The 27437-nt window shown below is 44.2% G+C and overlaps 1 protein-coding gene across 11 annotated transcripts in view; it reads left to right on the top strand.

Moving 5' to 3' along the window:
• The window catches only part of Slc25a26 (solute carrier family 25 member 26), a 96632-nt gene that overhangs the window by 27847 nt on the left and 41348 nt on the right, over nucleotides 1-27437 (top strand). For 9 of the 11 annotated variants that reach the window (XM_039107818.2, XM_063286288.1, XM_039107819.2 and 6 more), the window contains 2 exons: nucleotides 6473-6577; nucleotides 8026-8073. The exons of the other annotated variants lie outside the window; for them this stretch is intronic. In XM_039107818.2, coding sequence (XP_038963746.1) covers nucleotides 6473-6577; nucleotides 8026-8073 — 153 coding nt within the window. The remainder of the gene's footprint in view (nucleotides 1-6472; nucleotides 6578-8025; nucleotides 8074-27437) is intronic. 11 annotated transcript variants of the gene reach the window in all.

Below are 27437 nucleotides of genomic sequence, written 5' to 3' on the forward strand. Positions count from 1 at the left end.
TAAAAAGAGATGCTGTTGTCAAACCTTGTATTAATCTCACATCTGTAAGTTTATTTTAATTTGCCCCCTTCATTTTATTTCCTCCCATAGAGTGTTTGGTGCACAGAACTCGTGCACCATATTGCAAATAATAGAAAATGTGGACAAGCAGAAATAACCTTATAATCCTACTGTATTTTCCTTTATTCTTCATATGAATATATGAATGGTCTGTTTTATAAAAAGATGATAGAAAAATAAGGGAATATCAGTAAAGATATTTCTGTGGAAATGTATAACTTTTTGGTGTTTTTCTTCCTTCTTGGTAGTTTGATTTTTTTCTATAAAAATATGGAGTTTTCTTTTTCTTCAGTTGGTTAGTGAGATTAATATATATCTTCTCATTCTCAAGGTGCTTATGGATCAGTAGAAAATTTTTTTTAGAAATTATGTTACTAAGTAGGACTGGGGAATTGGCTTAGTGGACAAGCTTGCTTGGTATGAAAGCAAGAGGATCTGGGTTCAAATCCCCAGACCTATGTGAAGCCAGACATGGCTGCATGTATATGTAACTCCATAATTGGGAGACAGTGATGGAAATAACCATTGAGACTAGCTGAAATGGCCACCTCCAGGCTCTGTGGGAGACCCTGTCTCAAAGTGTAAAAGTAACAAGCATTTGAGGAACGAACCACGTGTTGACTTCAGAACTCAGCATGCACATGTGCACAAGTGCTTGTGCAGCTGTACACACACACACACACATGTACACGCACACACACAGAGTGAATGTGTCAGATAGGAGTTTATTTGGGAATTAAAAATAATGAAGGATCTTTTTTGTGCCAGAGAAGATATAATAATGGGAAACTAAAAAAAAAAAAAAATTAGAATAACTGGGTGGGGTTGCTCAGTGTGTAAGAATAATTCCCGTGAAAGCAAGCGGACCCATGCTTACATCCCCAGCACCCCCATAAAAGCCATATATAGCCATGGAGGCCGGTGACCCTCTTGGAGGCGGCTAGAAACAGGAGCATTTCATGAGTTTGCTGTCTGGAAGCCTAGCTCAATCAGTGATCTTCAGGTTCTTGATGGGAGGAGAGGGGAAGGAGAGAGAGCATCTGTCTCAAAAAGAAAAACAAGAACAACTAAACCCAGTAAGATAAAAGTAATAGAGGACCCAGTGTCTCCTTTGGCCTCTTGCATGTACATCCATAGGTGAGTCACATGAGCTTGCCCAAATGTACACATACCATACCACACATGACAAATAAAAAAATAGTATCTAATGAAGACCGTAAAACTTCTGCTTCAGAACAGTTAAAGAAAAATCACACATATGCATGCAATTTCCTAAACATATATGTTTATTCATTAGTCAGGCAATGAAAGTGGAACCATTGGGAGCAGAAAGAAGCCGAGGGAGGGCAGGGGAATGCTTACAAGGTTACTCAGAGTAACACAGTAGTGGTCTGAAGCACCTTGCCCAGCTCATGGGGTTGGGGTGGAAGGATGGTCCCAAGATGAACAGAACTGGCCAGAGCTGACTACTTTCATAACACCTATATCTTTGTATATGGTCCCACTTCCCCCTGGTTGCCAACCTCTGTTTTTGTTACCATGATAACAGAATATTGACTCACTTGGATATAGTCTTGACCTTTGCTAGACATGTGTTTTGAGCCTCCTTAATAAAGGAGGTGGCAGCAGTGTAAGGGAAGAGCATCCCCACACACAAAGGAGCATGTTCTGGGTTAATGTGAGAGATGAGGGGGACTGGGGACCAGCCCTTCTCCTCTGTGTGAGACCAAAAGCCTAAGGATATGAAATTCATTCATGAGGCAGGGAGGCTGGGCATGAGGTGAGAGAACCTGGGTCTGCACTGAGTGTTGAATTGCCTATCGCTAAACGAGTTTGTAGACCTCATTTATTGTCACTGTTACTATTTCTCTGATCTGGAGTATGAAGATCTGTGGAGGGAAGGCCACAGCAAGAGCCTCTGGGTGATACAATGATCTCAGGAGCAGCATGGCCGAGATGCCACTGCTGGTCTGCCCCACGACACTGACACTGGCCTTTGATGCCTCATCCCTGAATGCTGCTCCAGTGCAAGAGGGTAAAGCTGGCTTAGACTCACTGGAAGCACAGCACAGAATGTAGATGTAATTTCACATTAAAAATCATGAAAAACACTGTCTTTTTCATTGGTTGTCTTAGTTAGGATTTTACTGCTGTGAACAGACACCATGACCAAGGCAAGTCTTACAAAGGACATTTATTTGGGGCTGGCTTACAGGTTCAGAGGCTCAGTCCATTATCATCAAGGTGGAAGCATGGCAGCATCCAGGCAGGCATGGTGCAGGAGGAGCTGAGTTCTACATCTTCATCTTAAGGCTGCTAGTGGAAGACCCTTTCCACGCAGCTCAGTTGAGGGTATTAAAACCTATCCCCACAGTGACACACTGACCGCAATAAGGCCACACCTCTTATAGTGCTACTCCCTGGCCCAAGCGTATACAAACCATCACAGTGATCTTTATGCTGCCCCCATACACATCCTTAATAGTAATATTTATTTTGGTTTGTAACCAAGGCAGAAGAATTTATAATGGGATAGTTGACCTCCTCACACTACCTGGTCCAGATCCGGTGTGCATTTCATTTATGGCATTATTTTAGTTGTCCTGGCTCCTCTGTAGGTGCCCCATGGCCTGGGTGGCCTCTGCCTTGTATACAGGCTGGTGCACTCTAAACTCAGACTGGCTCTCTGTGTGACCGCTTTGGGAAGCCTCTCACAGCAGCCAAGACTCTACAGCTGCCTGACTTTCCTGCCGGTGTTTCACTGACCAGTTCTTGTCTTTCTTGCTCCTCAGGGCTCCGTTGCTGGTCTTGATTCCTCTCTTGGCTTTTTCTCTGGGTGATGTGTTGTTCTTCTGGTGCCAGCCCTCACCTGACCTCTGGTGGCTTCTGTAGTTTGAGCCATGGTATTTTCTTGTTTACTAACTGTATTAGGGTTCTCCAAGGAACAGAACTGATGAGTGAACTAATATATACCTATGTATTAGTAAGGGGTTTATTAGAGCGATTTACAGGCTGTAGTCTAGCAAAGCAAGTCTGAGACTTTATTCTGTATTTTTCTTTGAATTTGACCCCTCTTCTCTAAGCCATATTTATTTCCTGGCGTCTTTCTTCAGACGTTTGTGATGACTTTTAGCTTGTCTCCTGCCTTGCAGCTGGCTTTTACATCTTACTTTTTTCTCCTCCTATGCTGTACTGTTCCCTGCGCCACAGTCTTGGCCCAGGTGGTTGAGTCTCTGCTTAAACTCTCTCACTGTCTGTGGCATGCAGCTCAGACTCTGTGTGATGGTGGCTGTGGCCTCCTTGTCTGATCTCCTGGAGCTCCTGACCATGACGTGGTGCTTTGATAATAGGTTATGGCTTGGGTAGCTGCTAGCTAAGGGATGCTGTGTTGACACAGGCTGTCGGTCCCTCAAGCACTCTGTTCATGTGCCTTTTCCCTTGTACGTCCTCTTCCCGCCTTTCCCTCTGCACCCTACTTGCCAGCTCTTTCTGGTTCATTTGGAAGGTTCTTCACCCGAATAATCTCTAACAGTTTCCCCTGGGTCTGGGGGTTGCATCCAGTAACCCACCATCCTAGACTCAGTACCCCCCTTCTCCACGATTCCAGAAACCCTTGTCTGTGCCCCACCCACTGTTTTTATTAGAGACAGGACATTGTTTCTCTCCTCCTCCTCTTCCTCCTCCTCCTCTTCCTCCCCCTCCTCCTCCTCCTTCCTCCTCCATTTGTTTTCTTTCTTCTTCTATTTCTTCTTCCACAGCACTTCATGTAGCCCATACAGAGTTGAGGATGCCCTGAGACTCCTGATCCCAAGTTCTGACATTACAGGCATGCAGCACCTCACCAGCTAACAGGGCACGCCTTATTCATCTTTACAGTGGACTCAAATGTTTGATAGCTGAAGAAACAGGAATTAGACTTTTTTTTTTCCCGGAGCTGGGGACTGAACCCAGGGCCTTGCTAGGCAAGCGCTCTACCATTGAGCCAAATCCCCAAACCCTAGATTTTTTTTTTTTAATTGTTTAAAGATGTCAATTTTGGGAGAGATATAACTTGAGGTAATGAACCCTTCATTAGAATCACATCTCCTGTTGTGTGTCAACAGAAGCATCATTTGAGCTTCCAGAGATGATGATCGGTGCCAGCCAACTCCACAGCACATGTCACCTTTGTCCTTGCACCTCAGAGTGCTGAGGCACATCTGTGCTGTGTGCTATACAAACGACAGTACCAAGGAAGAATGTGCCAGTGCTCAAGCCTAGGTCACACACACACACACACACACACACACACACACACACACACACACACACACAGACACACAGACACATATTCACATACAGGACATGAAGATGAGGTTGGAGGGGATTGTCTTGGGGATAATCATATTTTATTGTATGCATGCGTAAAAGCCTCAAAGATATGATGTGTGTGTGTGTGTGTGTGTGTGTGTGTGTGTGTGTGTGTGTGTGTGTGAAATTCTCAAAAGAATTAATAAGAATACTATATTTTAAGTATATTTGAGGAAAAAGACAAACTTTGGCTAGCATGTTACTACATGTGTGCCTGAGATTGAGGTAAGAGGATTGTGAGTTGAAGGCCAGCATGGACTACATAATCAGGTTGGTTGTTGTTGTTTTTCTTTGTTTTGCAGCAGTTTTATGTACTAGAGATTGAACCTAAGGCCTCGTTCATGCTAGGTGACCCAGTTGGCCTATGTCCTCAGCTCTCTTACTGCGTCTTTTGATGCAGTCTTGCTAAGTTGTCCAAGGAGGCCTTGAACTTTGGATCCTCTTCTTCCAGCCACCCCAGAGCTGAGATTATAGACCTGTGCTCCCAGGCCTGGCTGTCTGTGTCACTGAAAAAGATTATCCACATTTCTTGCCGTCCTTTACATATGAACATATATTCATATTCTAAAAGTTGGAATTTATTGTTCTCGTGCATATGCAAAACTTTGCACAGCAACCCAAGATGCAGAAAGCATTTGCCTATCTGGATTACTGTGTGTTGAGCCTTAAGCCTAAGCCTGCCCTTTAAACAGTTTAGTGATTTTTTTTTTAATGGCTTCCTCCCTGTGTCTGAGTTCCCTTCTCCACTCCTGCCTTCTGGTTTGAGCAAATACTTAGTCTTCTATTTCTGAGAGAAGGCAGGCAGCCTTTTGTGGGGCGGTGGTTCATGCCACCAGACAGGAAACCTGGTAAGGTGGAGTGGATTCAGAAACCCTGGCAGTTGTCATAATTGAGAACAATAGGTGTTTAAATCTACTCCCCACCAGGTTCCTGTCCTCATTAAGAGGACCGTGACAATCAATACCTGAAGTCCTTCTACATTCAAATGGGGCTTTTCTAATATCTCAGACCAAGCCAATAGAAAGCGTTTGCCTTTAGACCCCAACCCAACCCAACCCAACCCAACTTTTTATTTTTTTATTTTTATTTATTCCACAGGGAATAAAATGCACAAGTTATTTTATCAAAGACCATCTCAGAGTGCCTATTTTATTGAGCTGTAACACCCTAAGGGAAGAGAATTCTCCTCCGAACCTTTTGTAGCTGGACACTGCTCCAGCCCACTATGGCCACCTCCTGTTTGGTAGCCCTGACTTTGACTCCTCACTGCTTGCTGTGTCCTGCTACCTGCCATCAGCTCTGGGGCAGTGGCAACCAACCTCGGCACTGGTAACCTGCTTTACTCTGGCTTGCACTTGGAGAGCTGCACCTCTCTGTCCACTCTGGCCAGGCCAGAGCCCCACAGATCCTGGCAGATAGCGCCCAGTATGCAGACCGACAGCTTTTACAGTGTTAGTTCCTCTTTACTGTACTGAAGGCAACTTAGGAATCATGTGCTGACTTCTCTAGGTTTGAGTATGGCTAGTCAGGGACAGTGTCTGGAAATGGTGGGGCTGGGTCCCAGCATGCCTGGGGGTTGACGCCTCAGTTGTGTGGTGGGAAGGCCTAGGTGCCAGGCTTGCTTGAGAGTTGGCAGAGACTGGTGTGTGGTGGGCAGGAGTAGGAGTGCCAGCCCACAGTCAGCCTTCTTTCTCCTGGTGTGTGACTTCCAGGCAAGCAAAGGTTGTTCTGGTTTATTCCTTGGTCAAACAGTGTTGAGAAGTTGATTGTGTGTGACATACTTTTCTATGAGTTGAAGATTTAGAGTTGAATTTCCTTCCTGCCATCAAAGGTTATGTGGAACATGGTGTCAGAAAGTGAGTAGAACTTGTTCAGAGCAGGGCTTTGGCACCGATGACAGTGTGTCCCCAAAGGTTCAAGAATTTTAGGTTAACAAAAGACTTTTCGACACCTTGTGTTAAAACTTGAGATGATGTTTGCCCTATTGGTTTTGCTTATGAAAAGATGTCATTTTTACAACAGTTACTTCCTTTCCAGATATAATTATATTTGTATATTTTAGGTTGCCTGTTTGATTCGAGTGCCTTCTGAAGTGGTTAAGCAGAGGGCACAGGTGTCTGCGTCTTCAAAGACCTTGCAGATTTTTTCTACTATCTTAAGTGAAGAGGTAAGGCTGCCTTTAGGTCCCCTCTCCTCTTCCTCTGCTGAGGGAGATGGCTTCTTAGTGACAACACCGAGGACTCATTATATGCATTTCAGGGGGACTTTAGGGTGGGTTTAATGTTCAACTACAATAACTTTTTTTGCTGGGATTATGTTTTCCTTTGTTTTTGAATTATTTTCATTGTTTTCCCAAAATTTTGAAGCAGCCATGTGTTAAGTGCCACTGCTGCATATGCCCTGAATGTAATGGGTCAGAACCAGACCAACTAATCACGTGAGGGAACTGAGATCCTCTTTTAGAACACTGCTTCAAAATTTGAGGGCCCATGGGAGAGAAGCAATATTTAATATAAAAGTATAATAATGGACTGATCATCATTACCACAACATCATTACCATAATGTTCTGTGAAATTGTCATTGCTTCCTGAGTGTGGGGGCACATGCCTTTAATCCCAGTGCTCTGGAGCCAGAGGTAGATAACTTTGCAAGTTTGATGTCAGCCTGGTCTACACAGTGAGTTCCAGGCCAACCAAGACGACATAGTCAGACTCTGCTACAAATAGACAGATGGATGGATAATGGATGATGGATGGACAGACTTTGCCTCAAACAAACAAACAATAAGTAAACACCCTTCTCTTTCTGATCAGTGCCGGTCCTGGTCGCCTCTGCCCTACCTGGACGTGCAGCTATTGGGCATGCTGCTGTTGTGTTCAGTTGTGTTCTGCTTTCATGTGGGAGTCAAGCCTCTGTTGCCTCAGGCCGGCCTTCACCTCTGGGGTTATTCAGCCTTGCTGCTCGGGCTCCTGAGTGGCCATGGCTTCTGCCACCACACAGTGACTTTTTTCTCCTTCTTCTTAACTCATGTGAGCCAATCTTAGTTTAGGTTTAAAAAGGAAGTTATTCTTTGTTTCTGTTTTAGAGGTGGGGGCTTCCTATGTGTCCCCCTTCTTCCTCATCCTCCCAAGGTCTGAGATGACAGGCATGTGCCACCATATCCCACATCTTTTGGGTCTGTTACCGACTGTAGGACGGAGGCCATTCGTATCGGCGGCTTATTGGACGACATGTGTGCTTAAGCATGTAGTGCTAGGGTTATCAGCAATATATACTTTATTGAGAGACCACTGGCAAATTTCTGAAGTAAGTCTTTTTTTACATTAAAGGATAATGAACAGTTTATGTACTGGATTTCGGAAATGTATATAATGTAAATTTTTTCAAAAGACAAAATTGCTATTCCTTATACTATATAGCTTGTTTCATTATTAGAGATAGCGTGGACTTGCAGCTTATGCAGTTTAAGCCACTTTAGAATGTTTAACTGAAGAAAATTGTGGCTAGTGAATGTCTTAGAACTCAAATTTTAGAACATGTTAGACTCTTTCTAGAATGTTCTTCACAAATCTTTGTTCCAAGTTTTTAATCACTTGGCTTTCGTTTGTTTCAGGGCATCCAAGGACTGTACCGAGGCTATAAAAGCACAGTTTTAAGAGAGGTAATCCAATGATTACTCGCGGAGTCCCCAACAATGATGGCCGTTGACTGGTGAACCTACATTTCATTTCTTAAGTATCAGAAATATATTGGAGAAACTGGCTTAAGAAATCAAAAAGAGAGGCTGGAGAGACGGCTCAGCGGTTAAGAGCACTGCTGCTCTTCCAGAGGTCCTGAGTTCAATTCCCAGCAACCACACGGTGGCTCAGAACCATCTGTAATGGGATCCGATGCCCTCTCCTGTGGTGCAGGCGTCCAGGAAGAGAGCACTTATGTACATAAATAGATAAACCTTTAAAGAAGCCGACAGGAGAGTGGCATCAACAGCGTCACCCAGAAGCTGTTGAGTTGCATGGTTGTTCCATCTAGGGATGCTCGTGATGGTTTGCTGACCGGGCTGCTGTCACTGTCATTCCAGCTGCTACGTATCTTGTAGCTGAAATAGGAAGGAAGAACTATCAGGTGTCTGCCAAAAAGTTCATGGCAAGGTTGGTTATGCAAGAAGCGTTCCAAAGACCCAGGCTTCAGAAGCCCACCACAGGGAGGTGGCTTTGGTCCCCTGATAGGAAGTGCAGTGGGCTGAGGAGCTCATTCTGCAGAGAAACCTGGTGCTTTCATCTGCCTTCCAGCTAACTGCTACACTGGCTTTTTGGAGAGGGGTGGGGTGGGAAAGGAAGCGCTAAAGGAAGACTTGGCCCTCAGTAATGACCTCACTAATGCTGCAGACGGATTGCTTTAGTTTTTGCCTCCCCCAGGGGAAGCTGTTTGGGTTTTTACACAGTGAAGTATAAGAAACATTTTTGGTCCGGGGCACAGTTTTCTGTGGCAGAGGGAGAACTTGCGGATGCTTCTTCCTTGTTGTCCTGTGACTAAAACATTTTAACTTGTAAAAACATTTCTAGTGCAAATAATGGGGCAGTGACTAGAATATTGCAGTTGCTCGAAGGCCCTTGTTTCGCACTTCCTGTGGCTTGCAGGCCTCCTCAGGATGGACGACAGTGTGTGGTGTGGCCTAGAGCGTTGGTTTTCACTAACAACCTGCAGTGAAGCCTGCTGCTGTGGAGCCTGACAGCTTTCCCTTTGGCAGGCTGGATGGCCCATCTACTTGCCACTGTCTGTCTGAGATATCACCAGTGTGAGTCTCCTTTTGCCCTTTCTTCCTGACTCATGACATCTGTGTGATCTGCCCATCTTACAGCTGGATACAGGAGAAAGTGGAGGAAAGTAATCAACGTTTTTTTTTTTTATTTTTCTGAAAAGGGCTGAATAAATGAATATATTTCCATTCTGGAGAGTGCTAGGATTTCATACAAAGATAAAATACATGCTCACAACTGTTGTTCCCTCCTTTCAAAAAATTTCTTTTGACATATGTCATGCTAGTAATTAATTTTTTTGCTACAGTCCTTGGGAATTGGGTGACCTTACTGAGATGACTTTGTTTACTCAAAATGGCAGTGCTTTGTTGGCAATTTAATTGGGGTCTTGTGCATTATGCATGCTCATAAAGGCGCCTTCAGACCTGATTCCAGCTGAGGTGGGTTACTCTGTGCACATTCTCGGCTGCAGCGAGAGAGGAATTACTGCTGAATGAAATGTAGCTTCTCTTCCAACTGAGACAAATCAGAAGTGATATGTCTGTTTTAAGCAACATTTTTGCATTATGAGGAGTTTTGAGCCTTCCATTATCCTGACAGTAATATCAAATCTTTTTGTCTGGAGCCGTTTGATTGTTTCAATAAGAAATACACAGAAGCTTTAGAGAGAACCTCCAGGAAATGGTGTGCTATTTGTTCAGCGTGATTATTCTTCTTTAAAATAGTTTTCCCTCACTAGCCTTTAGGAGGGGAGTGAAGCTTGGATCCTTGCATTAGAAGCACGATCTGTGTTCCCTGGGCTTTCCTAGCGCTGTCATATGCATGGTGCCGAGCTTAGTGTTTGTAGATGTTGTATACGTATCCTCTTGCTCCTCTGAACAGTTCAGTTTCTGTGCATTTTACATCGAGTCTAATCAAGGTCAACAGATGAGACCATTTACCTCAGCTTTTCTCATCTTTCTCAGAGACTTGGCCATATTAGCTGTGACCGAGCATCTCGGTGCCTTGAGGTTATTGCAGTAAGATGCTGTGAGCGAATTCAGGATGATTTCTGCCCCAGTGGCCTAAACGTTCCGGGCAAACTTGACTCATGCTGTTCAGTGTGACAGAGAAGAACTCGGGTAGGGAAAGAAAGCAGAACAAAGCCATCTGTCTCTAAAGAACGTGGAGTAGGTTACGTTCAGCTGATGCCTTTAATCTACACATTCTACTTAGTATTCTGCAGAATAGCTCTGGCCTGGTGGAGAAGCACATGGGGAGTGTTCTTTGCCACACAGTTAAAGCCTGTTGAGGTGATGCATCTGAGTGGTCAGGGGAAGCCCACCTGGGTGCCTCTCAGCATCTGTCACAGAGAAGCCGTAGGGCTCTGGAGGTGACTCAGGTGGGCAAGTACCTGCCACACAAGCATGAGGACTTGAGTTTCAATCCTTCACAACCCACATAAAAAGAGGGTTGTGTTGCCATTTGCCTATAATCTCAGGGTTGGGGAAGCAGAGGTAGTCAGATCCCAGAAGCTCACTGGTCACCCAGCCTAGCTAAGTTGAGAGTTCCAGATTTGGTGAGAGATTGTGTTTAAAAAAAGAAGTAGAAAGTGATTGAGGAAGACATCTGGTGTTGATCTTTCACCCCCATGTGCATACACTTGTATGCATGTGCGTGTGCCCACCAGACATGCACAAAATGAGCCATAATTCTTGAAAGCTTGCCAGTTAGAATCAGTCAAAGACAAGCAGATAGAATAGCCTGAACAAAGACAGGGAAGTCTCTCTCTCTCTCTCTCTCTCTCTCTCTCTCTCTCTCTCTCTCTCTCTCTGTGTGTGTGTGTGTGTGTGTGTGTGTGTGTGTGTGTGCGTGCGCGCGCGCGCATGTGCGTGTGTGTAGAATAGGAAATTTCATAGGTTTGCCAGATGAATGTCAAGCCAAGGGAGGATCCTTTCAGAGAGTACTGATAAGGTGGGGTACTTGCAAGGAGGATAATAGGAAGCTCTCAGCTCAGCTGCATGTTTGCTAGAAGGCTGGAGGAAAAGACATGGATGATGCACCGGAAAGCGCCTGACTTTATGTCCTTGAGGTGTAGAGGAGAAATTTCCAGATTGTGGCTCTTGCTGCTCAGATGTGAAGGGATGATGCTGTTGGTGCTGTGTCAGTGATAGAAATTTCTATCTTAATAATGAGTAACTCAACCAGGCATGTCGGGGCACACCTTTAATCCCAGCCTTCTGGATGCAGAGGTGGTGGGTGGATCTCTGAGCTCAAAGGTCTACAGAATGAGTTCCAGGACATTCAAGGCTGCACAGAGAAACCCTGTGTTGAAAAACAAAAAACAAACAAGAAGAAGAGTAACTCCTGGCTTCTTGTAGAGGGTGTAGTCCCTCAGTAGTCTGGAGATAGATAAGGGTATCTCCCTCACCTCCCTACTTCCAAGCAGGCCAAAGGTACAGCCTATTCCATAAATGTGATGACCCAAATTGAGATTCAGAAGTCTCTGAGTAGCTCACCGCAGAGGAGATACGGCTCTCATTACCCCGTCGGGCAGCAAGCGTGCCTCCTTCAGGGTGCGTGTGGGCTTGTCATACAGCACATCTTCTTTCTGATTCTGCTGTCTGCCCTCTGTTGCTGTCTCCCCCAAGTTCTTCATGGTGTTATCGTCTCTTGAGTGCTTTCTACAGTCATCCATTTGATCCTTCGAGCTCTGTTTTATAGTAATGGTATTTGTTCACCAAATATGCTTTTGGATAATTTTTTCTTTATAATTGTGAAGTGCCTGATTGTACACATGGACCTTTATGTAGTCAGCCAGCCCCCTGTTGGCAGCCATTACAGTTTTGCACCAATGTGCAGTACTGTTCATATGTCCTCTAGTACACAGTTCAGGTTTGTAGGTTCTACGTCTAGACATAGAACAATTTGGCTAAAGGAATAAACATGTGATTTTGACAGATGATATAAAGTTGATTCATGGAAGTTCGGTCTGTATTTTTGTTGAGAATATGGAAGCTCCCCTGTTTTCTGGCTTTCTAGTGGTGCTGGCTCTGAAAATAGTGTCATCTGGGTTTTGATTTAAGTTATACTGATGTATTAACATGTATCAGAGCTCGTTGTTTATTGGATTATTTGAATTATCTACCACTTTTTGGAGAATTAACCCAGGGGATTTATGAAAATCTCTTTTTGTCATGCCTCTTCCTTAATATGAACTCAAAAACCATGAACTAAGTTACTTATATTCTTGGTAGTCAAGAGCCTTTAAAGTTGGAGGCAGAGTTCCAAGCCTATATGAGAGATATACAAGATCTGTCTTTCCAGAAAACCAAACCTTTAACAGTAAACGATAGCTACATGTAAGGTACAGCTCCGCCCCCAAATAGTGATCTGCCGTCAGCAGTAATGGTTCCCAGTTTCCCGGCTTGGCTGGGAATTCTGCACACTGGGATTCTGCTCTACCGAATCTTAGGCAGTTCGGAAAGATGCTGTGGCACTACAGCCTACCCCGACCCAGACTTAAAATTGACCTGAGGTTAAGTTCTTGCCTCTGAAGGCCACTTGGATCTGTCTGCATTTGAGTGTGACTGTGGTTCATGGTAGTAGGTGTTCAAAAGGGGGCCAAGGATCGCTGTTGCTCAGCCAAGGGGCAAGACGCTTCATCCAGATGTCTGGGCAAGGAGCTGTACCATAGAACTGGAGCTATAAATAGAACGTGGGTATAGTAACCCTAATGGTTCAGCTTTCAAAATCATTAACCTAAGTAGGTTGGGAAAAATTGTGATTTAAAAAATTTTGTCGGGGTTGGGGATTTAGCTCAGTGGTAGAGCGCTTACCTAGGAAGCGCAAGGCCCTGGGTTCGGTCCCCAGCTCCGAAAAAAAAGAACCAAAAAAAAAAAAAATTTTGTCGTTAATTTACTGTAAAAGTTTGGTTTTTTTCCAAATAAGAGCACCATCTTAGTTTGCTTTCTATTGCTATGATAAAACATTCTGACCAAGAGCAACTTGGGGAGGAATAGGTTATCTGGCTTACTTTTCCATGTCATTCCATCATTGAGGGAACAGAAGCAGAGCCCATGAAGGCACACTGCTTACTGGCTTGCTCCCATGCCTTGCTCAGCCTGCCTTCTTAAACAGTCGTACCACCTGCCACTGGGGTGGCACCATTCACAGAGAGCTGGGTCCTCCCTCATCAATTATCAATCAAGAAAATGCCTCAGGGCTTTGTCCACAGGCCAGTCTGGTAGAGACATTTTCTCAGTTGAGGCCCCGAGCTCATATCCCTGTTGAAAGAGCATTAATCGCACAATGACCTATTCAAAGAAAGCCCCATGCTTTGCTGGGATTGCTTCCAGGGCCTGGTGGGCAAGCAGGCAGGCTTTCCAGCACTGGGCAGGCTCTCCAGCACTGGGGTGCGCCCTCAGCGCAGCCTGAGACTTTCTGGGTGAGCTTGGCACTTCAGTGTCCTCTTATGGAGAATGACAGGAAGCAGCTGCCACTGCAGAACTTTACTACTGTCTGTCCTTTGGTCTGCCCACTGCTTCTTCCTTCCTGGGTTGTACGTTTCAGTGTCTGATAAGAGAGGTTTTCTTTTTAGCTATTCATTCCAGCATATGTCTTTAAAATTGTTTCTTTGATTTGCTTCTTTGCTTTGTCCTTGGTTTCTCCTCGTTTCCAGAGTGTTTGCTTTTCTAGTCTGCATCTCGCTCCAAGCGGTGCCCTTTCTCTCCCCTTTCTGCTGCCTCTCTAGCACAGCACCATCCAGACAGTGGGCTCTCAGTAAACGTCCCTCATCCTGTTTCATCCACTTCTGTTTTGTTCCCATGCTACCAGACACCACGTTCATCTCTGAAGGGTGAGGCGGTGCCGACTGGAGCTGGAAACAGCCAGGCTCTTCTGATGCTAGGCTGTGTTGCTATGATCTGCATGATTGCTAGGCATGAAATTCCAACGTGGACATACTTTTCCAAGACTTCAATTTTCCTAACCCTTAGAAAAAATATTTTTGTAAGCATGGCTTTGTTGGGGTAAGAGTGCTGTAGGCACTAACTGTTACTAACTGTCACAATGATTATCAGATGCAGTGGCCAACAGCCTTTCCAAACTTTTAATGCGATGTTGTCCTTCAGTTACAACTGAGTGCAAACACACCAAGCCTGATTTTAATCCTCCAGGATTCATTTTATTAACTATGACCAAATAGAACATCTGTTTAAATTCCATAATGTTGGCTTCATGGGAAAAGAGAAGGAAATCCCTATTTGTCCTTGGGTTTTGTCCATTGCTTTCTCAGTCAGCAAATGTGTACTAAGATATTCTTATTAATGGGAATGTCAAACAAATGAAAAATGAAATTTCCCCTTTAATCACAGAGCTTTACAAGATGAGTCACTTAATTGCATTTGCATTATTGTAAGTGCTGTAAAGATCTGTGAAGAGCAGAGGACAGTTCATTTGGTTAATCCTCTAGTGCAAGATCTTGATGTCACTGTCCTTGAGCTTGGACCTTAGCCTACAAGTCTTATCTTCTCATCACATAGTTTACGCAGAACAATTTAGTAAGATGAATTTAATGTAGAAACAAACAACTTCAGCCCTTTACTGTGTGTGTGATTAGGTTTTCTTTACAGAAGCAGCTTCTAGCTTCTTATTCTTTTGTTTTCACTGTAAAGTTTCAAAAATGTCTTGGCCTGGCTGCCAGATGGCTTAGCTAACGAAGACCTGGCACCTTGAGTTTGATCCCAGGATGCCGTGGTGGAAGGAGAGAACAGACTCCCCAATGCTGTCCTCTGACCTCCACACATGCGCCGTGGCACTCAAATGTGCACACAGACATAGGCACACTGAGTAAAGTACAATAAAAAGAATTATGGAGTCTTCGCACACACACACACACACACACAAATAAATTACAGTGTCCTGTGTGTACGTCTGTGCTTTTGCGAGTATGTGGAGGGGTGTGTGTCTGTGTGTGTGAGCATGCAGGGGCACATGCTCACGCCTGTGCATGGAGGAAGACACTGAGTGTTCCCTCCCTCTCCGCCTTAGCCTCTTGAGGCGGCCGGTGAGCTCCACTGACTCTCCTGTCTCTGTCCCCGGTGGCAATGCCCTGATTATTATTATTATTATTATTATTATTATTATTATTATTATTAATTTGCATGAGTGTTGGGGACCCAGGTACAATTTTTGAACTGTAAAGACTTCTAAAATGGTAAAAATCAGGCATTGACGCTTCCTTCCGCACCTTCGCTCCCTCTTCATTAGACTTCTTGGGTGCCCAGCCTCTCTCTTTCTCTGGGCGTCAGCGTTCAGAGGTAGGGGAGTTGATGCTCAGGCCTTGAGATGGCTTTGGGACATAACCACGTAACATGTCATGGTGGAAAAGAAGAAACCAATAGGAAAGAGTATTCTCTCCTTTGAAAACGCTGCTTTTGATTACTGAACTTGATCTGAAGCGTGTGGTATACAATGAGACACTAGAGGGTGCCCAAGGCCTGTGTTTTGAATGTTGAAGTCGGAAATCTCACCAGGCAGGAGAGGCCTGGATGTTGTTCAGCTGGCATCATTAAAAGTGGAGAATGCGAATGCCTTTTAACTTTGCTACATACATACTCAGAATGTATTCGTTTTATTTTATTTTTTAATCTAAGGACAGTATTGGTTGCCAGCTCTTGCCTGACATAGAGCTAGTGTTTGATTCCCCAGCTCTGTATAAAATTGGGTGTGGTAGTAGGATGCCCATAAAACCCAAACTGGTGGCAGGCACAGCATGATCAGGAGTCCAAGGTCATCTTCGCCTCTCTTCCCAGTTTGAGGCCGGCCTTGGATACATGAAACACTTAAAATACCAACACCAACCAACCAACAAAATCCAAAGAAGAAAAACCAAAAGCAAATGTCCCTCCTTATTATCTATGGCAGGCTGGCCTCAAACTCAGTCCCCCTGTCTCAGCCTCCCAACCCAACCCAAAGAAAAATGTCCCTGATTTCAGTGTGATATGAGGAAACTTCATACAGGCCCAGACAGGTGGATGCGTGGACTTGTCAGGCGATAGAAAGTCACGCTGAGGGCCTGCCTGAGCTCGGAGCTCGGAGCCTCCAGGGGCTGGTGGGAGGTGGCTTTGGGGCCTGGAACAGGCAGCAGGTGTGTAAGGGGAACCGTGAAGTTCAGATAAAAGCTACAGTTTAGCTGCCAGGGTTTGTGTAATGGCCTGGGTTTGCAGCACTGTGGGATTTTTGTTCTGTACTGTAATTACCGCTGTTTTTCTATGATAGGAAAAAGCCTACAGCCATGATAGGTGCCTGCTTTGCCTTGAGGTTACTTTTTCAGCTCAGAGGTCACTGCTTCCAAAGACTATTCTAGAGCCAGCGGCAGAATATGCGTGGACTCTATCCTGTCCTAATGACTTTTATAAATCTATAAATTATTTTTAAAACACACACACACACACACACACACACAAGCGCAATAGGGCTAGAGGGAGGACTCAGTGGTCAGGAGCACTGGCTGTTCTTCCAGAGGACTCAGGTTCAATTCCTAGGACCCACATGGTAACTCCAGTTCTAGGGCACGGGCCTCCTCTTCAGGTCTCCGTGGGTACCAGCGATGCATGTGGTGCATAAACACACACGGAAGGCAAATCACTGATACACGAAAGGCAAAATAATAATGATTTTATTTTTAAAAGCTTTAGAAAGGGAGGTCAGGTTTGGGCATTTTGTGAAATAATTTCAAATAATCTTAAAATGGGAGTTAAATTTATGTGAGGATTTACCAGAAGGCACAATGAGCAGCAGCCCTGCCTATCTGGCTTCCTGCTGTCACTTTCCAGAGGACACCTTTGAAAACTGCTTTCCTACCGTGTTTTGCTTAGGCCTGTACCTCTTAATACTGTGTTGAGACATAGTGTGGATTTTTTAGGGTGGAAGAGGGGACACGGTTTGCTCTGTGCTCCTTCCCAGCAGGGATGTGTCTTGGCTTTTACAGATAAAAGCATCGAGTTACTTTGTCTTCGGGTCCTTCCTCATCCCCTCCCTTCTGCCCTGCCATTTCTTTCCCTGTTGGGTGTGCTGTGGCAATCCTGTGACAGTTACCCAGTGTGTGTGTGGTTTGCTGAGGGCTTTTCTCCACCTTCGCAGACACTGACTTTAAACAGCGTCTGTAGTGATTCAGGTCTCACTAAGGAAGACCACAGCATCTCCTCTGACTGCAAGACTTCACGCCGTGGAGCCACACACGTGTGTCCCTCACGCCGTGGAGCCACACATGTGGACTGTCCGATCTCCTTAAGGTTGGGTTCGGGTCCCTTCAGTTGGACCGTTTTCTCACCGGCGCTACACAGACGGCGGTGTATGGCTGGCGGCAGGCAGTGCCCTGTTTGATCGCTTGGGTAGGCATTCTCCGACTTCCATACACAGATGATTCAGGTATGTGTTGTGAAGTGTTCCGTGGGGTAATACTTGAGGCCGTGGGACGCTCCTGTTCCCAGTAATCTCTCGCCTGATAGTTTTGCCATCTGTGGATACTTCTTGCTTGGAACATTTGTTACATTGGTATTGCAAAATGATGATTTTCCTCATACTGTCTTTTTCCTCTGAGTTTATAATTGGCACTCATCTGTGAAGAAGTTTTTCTCTTTTACCCTCAGCTTTTTTTTTTTTTTTCATTATTTATCTTTACTGCAGACTCATGGGTTTATTTTTTTCGTTTTGGTAACAGCTTTTTTGAGATATCACATACCATCAAATTCACTCATTTAAAGTGACAATTTGGTGGGTCTTAGTGTAGCCACAGGCAGCCCCATCACCACGGCTGGGGCATCCTTGGTCAATAATTGTAACGTTTTTATGTTGTTTGGCGTGTAACTCCCTAGATGTGGTCAGTGGGAGCCTCTCCAGGCCTAAGTCTCTGTTGCTGCTGAGAACCTCCTCTCCTGTTGTTCAAGCCATTGCAGTCTTACCTAGCTGTACTGGTCCTTGGCTGATGTTGATGGAAAGTGTATTTAGAAACAATATCTGGGTAATAGGTGCATCATTGTGTCCAAAGTCTCATTTGGAGAAGAAAAATAGTTCATCTATTTATCTCGGAGAATACATCAAGTGGGCGGGGGCACAGAATTAGTTTCTTGGTAGGTGATCATGAGACGTGATGGTAGTGCAGGAATGAACAGTCACTGGCCAGCAAGTGTGTCCTCTCTCTCTGAGTTGAATGTGGAGTGATGCTCTGACAGGGTTCTAACAGGAGGAGGAGTGAGGAGCTGGGCAGGCTGTTGCCAGGAAGCATCTAATAAGTGCGTGCTTACTTACCACCAGAATCCCTTGTTCCTGGAATATTTCTTTTCAAGTGGTACTAAACTCTGCACTTGAAGCTCCTGCCTAGAATCACATACCCGGACCCTTTGGGGGCTGGCACTCCTTCCCACCCATCTAACTCTAGATGTCAGTAGAGGGGCAACAGAGTTGAAGCTATAGAGTTCGTTTGCATTGACCTCATGCAAATTTCAAGAAAGGATCACCTTGAAACAGTTGGTGCTGGATGGAAAAGATAAACACACATCTGCAGTATATACATACACATATAAATACACACACACACACACACACACACACATGCCAATAACAATTAAAGAAGGCATGAATTTGAGAGAGAGCAAAGAGGGGTATATGGGGGATGCGATGGAGGGAAGGGAAAGGAGTAAATGATGTTTTCATAATTTAAACAGTTATTTTAAAAAAGACCCACCTGATGCTCCTCCTCCTTGCTGGCTCTGGTGACATTATATAACATCCACTAACCTGTTTACCATGGATTTTTTGCGGAGTACAGAGGTAATGACTATAGCATGCAGCCCATGAGGCTCATGTGTGGATGTAAAGGAATATCCTTTTGTTCTTGGTGTGTGGGGTTTCAGTTAGAAGGTCTCCACTCTCCTTACCCTCATTGCAAGTAAAAGTAGCCCCATCCTTTTAGCAGGGCACCTACTGCAGTTCCTCGGAGTGAGATGCTACTCGACTTGGGCTGTACACAATGAGTAAATACTCATAGAAACTTACTCGGGGGTACCAAGTAGTTGATTTCCCGTTTCACATCTTAGAGCGTAGTAAATAGGTCTCACCTCGTGGTGAGACTCTTTAGGCATCGCTCAATATATATGACTGTCCAGTTGAAGGGGCCCTATATTTTCTCTAACTTGCTTGTGTGTGTCTGAAAAAGCCTGCTATTTATATTCCATTTCTTAAGATAAAAAACTGAAGCCATCAAAATTGGCAAGCGTTAAGCATGCTAATTAGTTCAACGGACTGACCAATTCTCTGAATTACTAGTTCAAAGGAGAGTGTGGACAGGGATGAAATTAGATTTAGGCCTTTTTCACTCTGCTTGTTTTAGGATCCTCGGGGTTGCTTTGATCTGTAAATAACAGCTGTTTCTTCATGCATGGTTGAGGGTACATGAAACACGTTCCAAACCGTTTCTCAGACTTGGGGCTCATCTTTATGATCCTAAACTGGACATGCGCACTTTAACTAGCTCCTGTAGGAGTGCCAGCTTGAACTTGTGGACAGAGTGAGCAGATTTTATTTTTCTTTATTTTTAAATAAGTGGTATAGTGTAGTTATGAGGTATTACATGAAGTTTACTCACTAACTACCAAAATATACTGATTTTTAAAATATCACTTTTAATTCTAAAAACTGAGAAAGCTGTGAACACATATAGATTATGTTTGTGTTCGTTTATAATTTTATAAACACATAGAAAGTTATTCACATGTATATATGTGTATACATATAACTAAATATTTTAGACATCTACTTTGTGAAGATTGACATGCTTGTCTTGCTTGGTAAGTATTTAAATTTAAGAAATATTTGACAACTAGAATTTAGATCAAACCTGTACTACTTTACCTCAGTACACAAAACAGTGCTTTTTACTTAGTTATCATAACTTGTATGTCTTGTGGCCCCTGTGAGAGCGTTTAGAACTGGGAGGATTGCTTTAAAGGAGAGCAGAAAGTGAATGGTGTAGAGGGGAGAGAGAAGCTTAAAAGCAGGATGCTAGGGACCAAGGCTCGCTCCAGCCTGCTGCAGTGTGCAGCAGAGCCAGATGACAGGAATCCAGCATCTGTTTACACATAATGCTGGAAACGACAGGGGCTGCGGAGCTGAGAGCAGCTAAGAGTGCACTGCTCTTGCTGGGGGACCTGTGTTCATTTCCTTCGCCCTCTCTGGCCTCTGCTGACACCTGCACACCTGTGACACAGCTACATACACATAATCGAAAAATAAAATAGAATCTTAAAAGAAATGGATATAGTCATGTCTTATGCTAATTCTAGAAGTGAGATTTCATGTTACTTAGTAAAGCCTTTCTGTTCACTGCAGACTACACGGGATCTAATAGTGTGTTCCATTTATGGCTTTTCTTTACTCCTCACTGCGTTGGACATCAGGAAGCAGAGTCCCCGTTGCAGTGCTGTAATCAGCTGCCTTGTGGCTTCCAGAGATGTCCAGTCATCCTGACATTGGTCCTGCCAATTTTAAGACGGTAGGGTTGCCTCACACTGCGATGCAGAGTGTGGTAGTACAGGGCATGGCATGGTCCGAGAGTCTGAGCTCCTTCCATCAGCCTCACACTGCGGTGCCGAGTGTGGTAGTGTGGGGTCCTGTGCGGCCCGCAGAGTCTAAGCTTCTTTTTTTTTTTTTTTTTTTTCTTTTTTTCGGAGCTGGGGACTGAACCCAGGGCCTTCCGCTTGCTAGGCAAGCGCTCTACCACTGAGCTAAATCCCCAACCCCTCTAAGCTTCTTGTTATCCAACTCGGTTAGAAAGTTTGCTGAGTCCTGGGCTCACCAATCTCCAAAGTACATTCCATGCCTTCAGTGGGTTTCCTTTTTTGTAGAACCCCTTGTTAGCTCCAGGGCCCAAAGGTATTTCCCATTGCCAGGTCAGCTGACCATCAGGAGAGAGGAAATGTCCATCTCCGGGTGTGGAGCCTGGGCCAGCAGCATCACCATTACCTGGGAACTTGGTACACATGTAGTTTTTAGGTTTTGCCCCAGACTTTTGAATCTGGAACGCTGGGGATGGGACCAAGAGTTTGCACTTTATCCCCTGCAGTGCCTCTGAGCCTGCTGAGAAGGGCTGGATTCTAAGACGCCAGGCTCAGAGAAGAGATTCCCTTGTGGGTTAGAGGCTCACCTGGTGCTTGCAGGGCTCTATGCCATCCGATTCCTAGCACAGCAAAACAAACAGCACCCAACGCAAATCGCAAACGAGCCAGGAATAAAACAGAGGTGGTTGTTCTGTTTTGAAATAAAGAAATGTTGAGGGGTTGGGGATTTAGCTCAGTGGTAGAGCGCTTGCCTAGGAAGCGCAAGGCCCTGGGTTCGGTCCCCAGCTCCGAAAAAAAGAACCAAAAAAAAAAAAAGAAAAGAAAAGAAAAAAAGAAAAAGAAATGTTGAACCACATCGCATAATTTTTTTCATCTCTAGCAAAATTTCTGTCATGGATCGCAGATTTTTATCTTTAATCTTCCACACATTTTTCATTCGCACACAATTCTGTGGATTGTTTTGATGTTTTCATGTTTGTGTCCAGGCACTTGGCCCACACTCACCCCTACCCTTTCTTGCCACCTTGTTGTTGTTAATGGACATATTGATGATGTTGTTGATTTTTTTTTCATGAATTTTTCTTTTTTTCCCTTCTATACTTTTTTCCCCCATCTTTATTAACTTGAGTATTTCTTATTTACATTCCCCTTCTATTCTTGGTAATAAACTGCTTTGAATTACTTTAAAGCTAAATGATTTAAAATAGTTTTCAAGATAAAAGAATTACATAAAGAATAATTTTTATTTTAGAGAGAATACTTGGAGAAAAGAACATTTAGCCAGCCTGCCTTCTGTGGCTGGATTTTTTACTATTTTGAGCAAGGTCCCTGTTGAATGAACCTTTTCCTCAGTGCTAAAAACCAGTAGAAATGTTCACCTCTCAGATGCATCTCAGAGAGACTCAGAGAGACTCAGAGAGAGAGAGAGAGAGAGAGAGAGAGAGAGAGAATATGAACTGCACGTGTCAGGAAAGCGCACAAGATGACATTGTTATGTGGAGAATTGCTTTCATCCCTGAGATCCCACACCTGCTTCATTTTTCATTTGGCACAGTGTTCCCAACAATCAGCAGACAGCCTGCCAGCCCAACCCCAGGCTGTGGATACAGTAACAAGGAATACGGTTACCATAAAAAACACTAGTGCTTTGGGAAAACTCAGGGTATACAAACTGTTAGGCAACTTCATTTTATTTAAAACAGGCTGGTGTGTGTGTGTGTGTGTGTGTGTGTGTGTGTGTGTGTGTGTGTGTGTGTGTGTGCGCGTGCGTGTGCGTGCGTGTGCGCATGTGTACACATGGCCACACATGCTATCTGGAAGTGTATTTCCATGTTGCCTCGCGGGTGCATACTTAGTCTTGCCTGAGTCTTTTTCAGTATCCAGTTGAAGGGAGGTACTCAGGTGTGGTGGGCATGGGCTCACATCGGCAGTGAGAATGAAGTATCTCCTGATGATGTCATTAGATTCCCTGGGCTGCTTGTCTTCTAAGGAACTGGTTTGGACCTTTAGGCTGTGGTGCTTGTGCTGTAATGTTTATTGGACATCATGCTTATTTAAATGTCACCATAGCTGTTTGTGAAAGTCCTTGGGAGGTTTCCTCATGCTGGTAGATTCCGGAAAGGGGACTGTTTATTTGCTTCAGTTTTTCTGAGGATAGAATCAGACTTTTTCACATTTTATTGATGACCCATTTGGCTACCCCTGGGCCAGCTCCAGTTAAAAATAATAGTATTTAATATTTAATAAACTGCCAGGCTTTGCAGCCATCTGGAACTTTATTTTCTTTGCACGCAGCATCTGAGTTTCAGCTGTTAGCCTTTCTCCTTTGCTCTGGGAAGGGTCAATTGCTTTTAAAGTCTTTGATGCTTGCTGTGTCAGCCCTTTTCATATTTCCAAAATGCCCGTGTAAAAGGGCTTTTCATCCATTCATGCTGATAATTCTTTTGAACTTGAGGTTTGAACCAAACTAATCAAATTTAATTATAGCTCAAATCCTGTTACAGTGAACTCCAGTAGACTTCTAGGCTGGTTTTTTTCTTTATTTCTCATTGTTACACTGGAATTCAGCCATTACCAATATTACATTAAGCAACTAGGCCATTGACCACAGTGTGGTAGGCCCTTTGCAGTAACCAGGTTTTTGTTACATTGACATGGTATTATGATTTGAACTTTCTCCTTTTTAAAGGAAATCATGAACTAGTCATAAGCAAATTTTCTTCGTTTGCATGATTCTTATGTAATCTTTTCATATCATTCCTAGTGGTTTCAACAATTAATATCCAGAATTAAAATCTGAGAACTACTACTTTTTTTTTTTAAAGAATTTTATTTTATTTTATATTTTTGGTTTGACTTCCTCTATGATCTCCTCCTGCGTTGAGAGTCCACGGACTCCATCCTGCGTTTTCCCATTTGCCAGTGTCTTTAGGCTTGTTGGTACATGATACTGAGGGACTTGAACTATACTTAGTGTGGTGGTTTGAATGAGTTTTCCAGTTGGTGAAATTGTTTGAGAAGGATCAGGAGGTGTGGCCTCCTGGAGGATGAAAGGGGCTTTCTTAGAGAAAGCCCTGGCTTTGTTGTTGCTCATGCTTGTTTTTATTGTTCTTAAGCTCTAAAACTCAGTAAGGCTATCCACCTGTCCTTTGGGGACAGCACCATGACTTGTGCAGTGTCCCAGTGTTCCGAAAGAGTGCCCTTTCCCATTTCATTAACGCCTAGCTGGAACTGTAGCATTTACTGGAGAGAAAATGCATGCATGCTTCTACTGTGGTGTCCTGTTTGTCCCGTCTCCACCTCCATAGGTGTTGGGGGCTTTCCCCCACCACAGTGTAGATTTTATTTTACAATTCACTTCTGGGTTTCTAAGCAGATTTGGGAATAATGGCATTTAAAAATACTCCCAAGTTTCTTTTCATCTGTAAATAACCTATCTAAGTTTACCATCGGATCAACTTTTGAGCTGAAAGAATCAAATTGAAGATTTATTCTCTCCTCAGGATATTTGAATCTGAAATGGAAAGTAGAGCTTATTTTTAAAAAAGAAAAAGAAAAGCAAAACTCAGTGCCCTTGGTAAGGTGGAAACTGACTTATTTTGAAATTTTTACTCAAAATTGCCATTTCTGTGGCACTGCTTTTGTGTTACAGTGAATGTGAAGTTAGTGCATATCTAGGTGCTTTAAAACTCCTCTGCTCGGAGCTGCAGTAGATGCAAATCTTAGCTTAGCCCCAGGCTTGTTGACTGCCGCTCCAGCTCTGGCCAGAGGGCGGGGCTGTGTCTAAAGGACCGAGTAGTGTGCCTTTGACTATAGCTCCAGGGAGAGTGAATGACACTTACGTAAAGTGGAGTCTGTGACTAGAAAAACTTAGATTACAAGGTACGGAACATTCTGGGCGAAGACCATTTCCGAGAGCAGTGGCTAGCATTTTTGAACAGCTGCTTCTAGTTTTGTCACAGAGAGCCCTGGGCTTGCCTTCCATGTTTTTCTTGTCTAAGTGTTGTCTTTAAACCTTGAGTTGAGGGCTTGGAGAGTTGGCCCTCACTTGTTGTTCTTGCAGAAGACCTGGGTCCGATTGCTAGCACCCACACAGAGGCTCACCACTTCCTTAGGTACCACACATGCTTGTGGTACATAGACATACATTCAGGGAAAGCTCACACACACAAAGTAAAGTAAACATGAAAAAACAAAACAAAACAAAACCTTGGGTTGATGAGATGTGTTGTCCATGGTTACCGATTCTGAGAGCTATGGAGCTAAATGCCTGTAGATGCACGTGGGAGAATGTTTGGAGGTGGTAGGTAGGAGACAGGCTCTGAGGTCATCTGTCGGGGTACAGATCACAGCTCTAACACCTGACACCTGTGTGGCCTTAGGCAAGTTATTTCAACTGTCTTCTCTCATTTTTTTTTCTTTTTTAAGATGAGAAAAGAAACCAATGTCTACCTGAGAATTATATATGTTCACATGTGTGGGGATCTCATGAGTTCACGGACATGAGAGACTCAGGAGAGTGCCCACATATATCTGTTCATACATGTTGGGGGGCTCAGGAGAATGTTCATACATTCCCAGAGTACTGGGATATCACACACAGAGTGCCTGATGCTGTTTATCACGGTGATGGTGATGTTGCTGCAGTCCCTGGAAGGCCTCCTTCCTGACTCACCACTCAGCCCCTCCTGAGTCTCTCCCGTACACCTTGTGTGCCCAGCTGTACTTTCCCAGGTTTCTCCAGATGAGCTTATCCCCTGCAGGCTGCCAGTTCTTAGGGAACTGCCCCAGGGTCTGAATCTCCACCTTCCTGTTGTTTTGATCCCTTCCTCACTGGAGCCAATTGCTCAGTGGTGGCTCTCACCTGTGGTAGCTCTCACCCATCTACTCTGTTCTCTTCTTCCATCAGCCCCTCCCCATCAACTCATCTAAGTGTGTGTTTGTTAAAAGTGCATAGATAAAAATTCTCTGCTATTCCAGAACTGTGGATGTTGCTTGCTAAAAGGAAACTGTAGCTTAAGGTAAGTTCAAGCCCTAAACCAAAGGTGATGAGAACTCAAGCTGTTTTAATCCCCCTTCCTTTCTAATGGAGCTGTGCAGCACACGGGATGGCTTGGCTGACAGTAGAGCAGGCAGGTGATGTGTCTCGTGAGATCATAACGGATGTCTGCTGTCACAGCAGGCACTCACAGTGGGGAAATGTGGTGCATTGCCTGTTTGTGAAGATCCTGGTGTCGCCCCCCCCCCTTCCCCCAACCCTCCGTATCAGTCAGGTTTGAGTTACAGAAACAGGCTACTTGACATAATAAACTGCACCGAGAGGGTAAGTTCATTCTGACTTGGTGTTTTGGTCCATGGTTTCTGATTCTTTTGCTTTGAGGCCTGTGGTCGGGTAGAATTTCATGGTAGGCTGCACACAGTGAGTGATCCACTTACTTCGTGGCAGCCACAGACAGAAAGCTATTGGAAGGAGCTGGGTAGACCCCAGTGGCCTGACTTTTCCTGTTTGTACTGCTCTGAAGGAAGGTGAGGGCGAGTGTTGTTTCGTATGTGTACTGGTTGTTTGTACTGCAGCCTCGGAGGATGGTGCGCTTGTTTCGGTTAGCCCTTTTACTAATTGGGTTTGGGTTCTTGTTTTAGGTTTTTAAGTTCTTGGTACAGATGTTAATTCTGCATCAAATATGTAGCTGGCAGAGATTTTCTCCCATTCTGTAGACTGTGTCTTCATGTGATTGTCTATCCTTTGCCGTGTAAAAGCCTTTTAATTTCATGAAGTTCCATTTGTCAATTGTCGACACTGTTTGTATATTGACTACCCTTATTCAGGAAGTGTTGTCTGTGTCATCGTAGTCCTCCTCCTCCTCCTCCTCCTCCTCCTCCTCCTCCTCCTCCTCCTCTTCTTCCAATATTACTACTACTACTAGTACTGCTTCTTTCTCTTCCTCTTCTTTCTCCTTATCCCCCCCCCCCTTTTTTTTGAGATGGGTTCTCTCGTACCCCAGGCTGCCTCTAATTCATCATGTAGTCAAGAATGACCTTGGACTTTTGATCCCTCTGCCTCCACCTCCTGAATGCTGGAATCATGAGTGTGGGCTATTGGGCTCAGCTTTATTATCTTGATATCTTGATATTTTATCCCTATTTTGTCTCTTATCAGTTTCAAACTTTCCAATCTTATATTAAAGTCTGGTCCATTTGGGGTTGATTCTTGTGAGGGTGGGAGATAAGGAACTGGCTTTGTTTGTCTACATGTGGATTTCAGTTTTGCTAATACTGTTGTTGAAGAAGTGGTCTTCACGGGAAGTTTTGGCATCTTTGTAAAAATCAGGTAATTGTAGCTCTGTATGTGGGTGCTTTGTCTGTTCCATTGACACACATGTCTGTTTTCATGCGTACCACACTGCTTTTATTACCATGTCTGCAGAAGAACTTGAGGTTTGGGCTGTGGTACCTCCAGCATTGCTCTTTTGCTCAGGATTGCTTTGGCTATCCAGGGTCTCTTATGCTTACATGCAAATTTTAGGATTTTTTTCCCTTCTGTTTCTATGAAGCATGATTTTCAAATTTTATTGGTCATTTTACTAGAATGGTTTTGGCAAAATAGCCATTTTCAAAATATTAATGTTGTATCCATGAACACAAGAGGTTTTTCCATCCTCTAGTAATTTCTT

This window comes from Rattus norvegicus, chromosome 4 (genome assembly GCF_036323735.1).
Source record: "Rattus norvegicus strain BN/NHsdMcwi chromosome 4, GRCr8, whole genome shotgun sequence".
Classification (NCBI taxonomy): domain Eukaryota; kingdom Metazoa; phylum Chordata; class Mammalia; order Rodentia; family Muridae; genus Rattus; species Rattus norvegicus.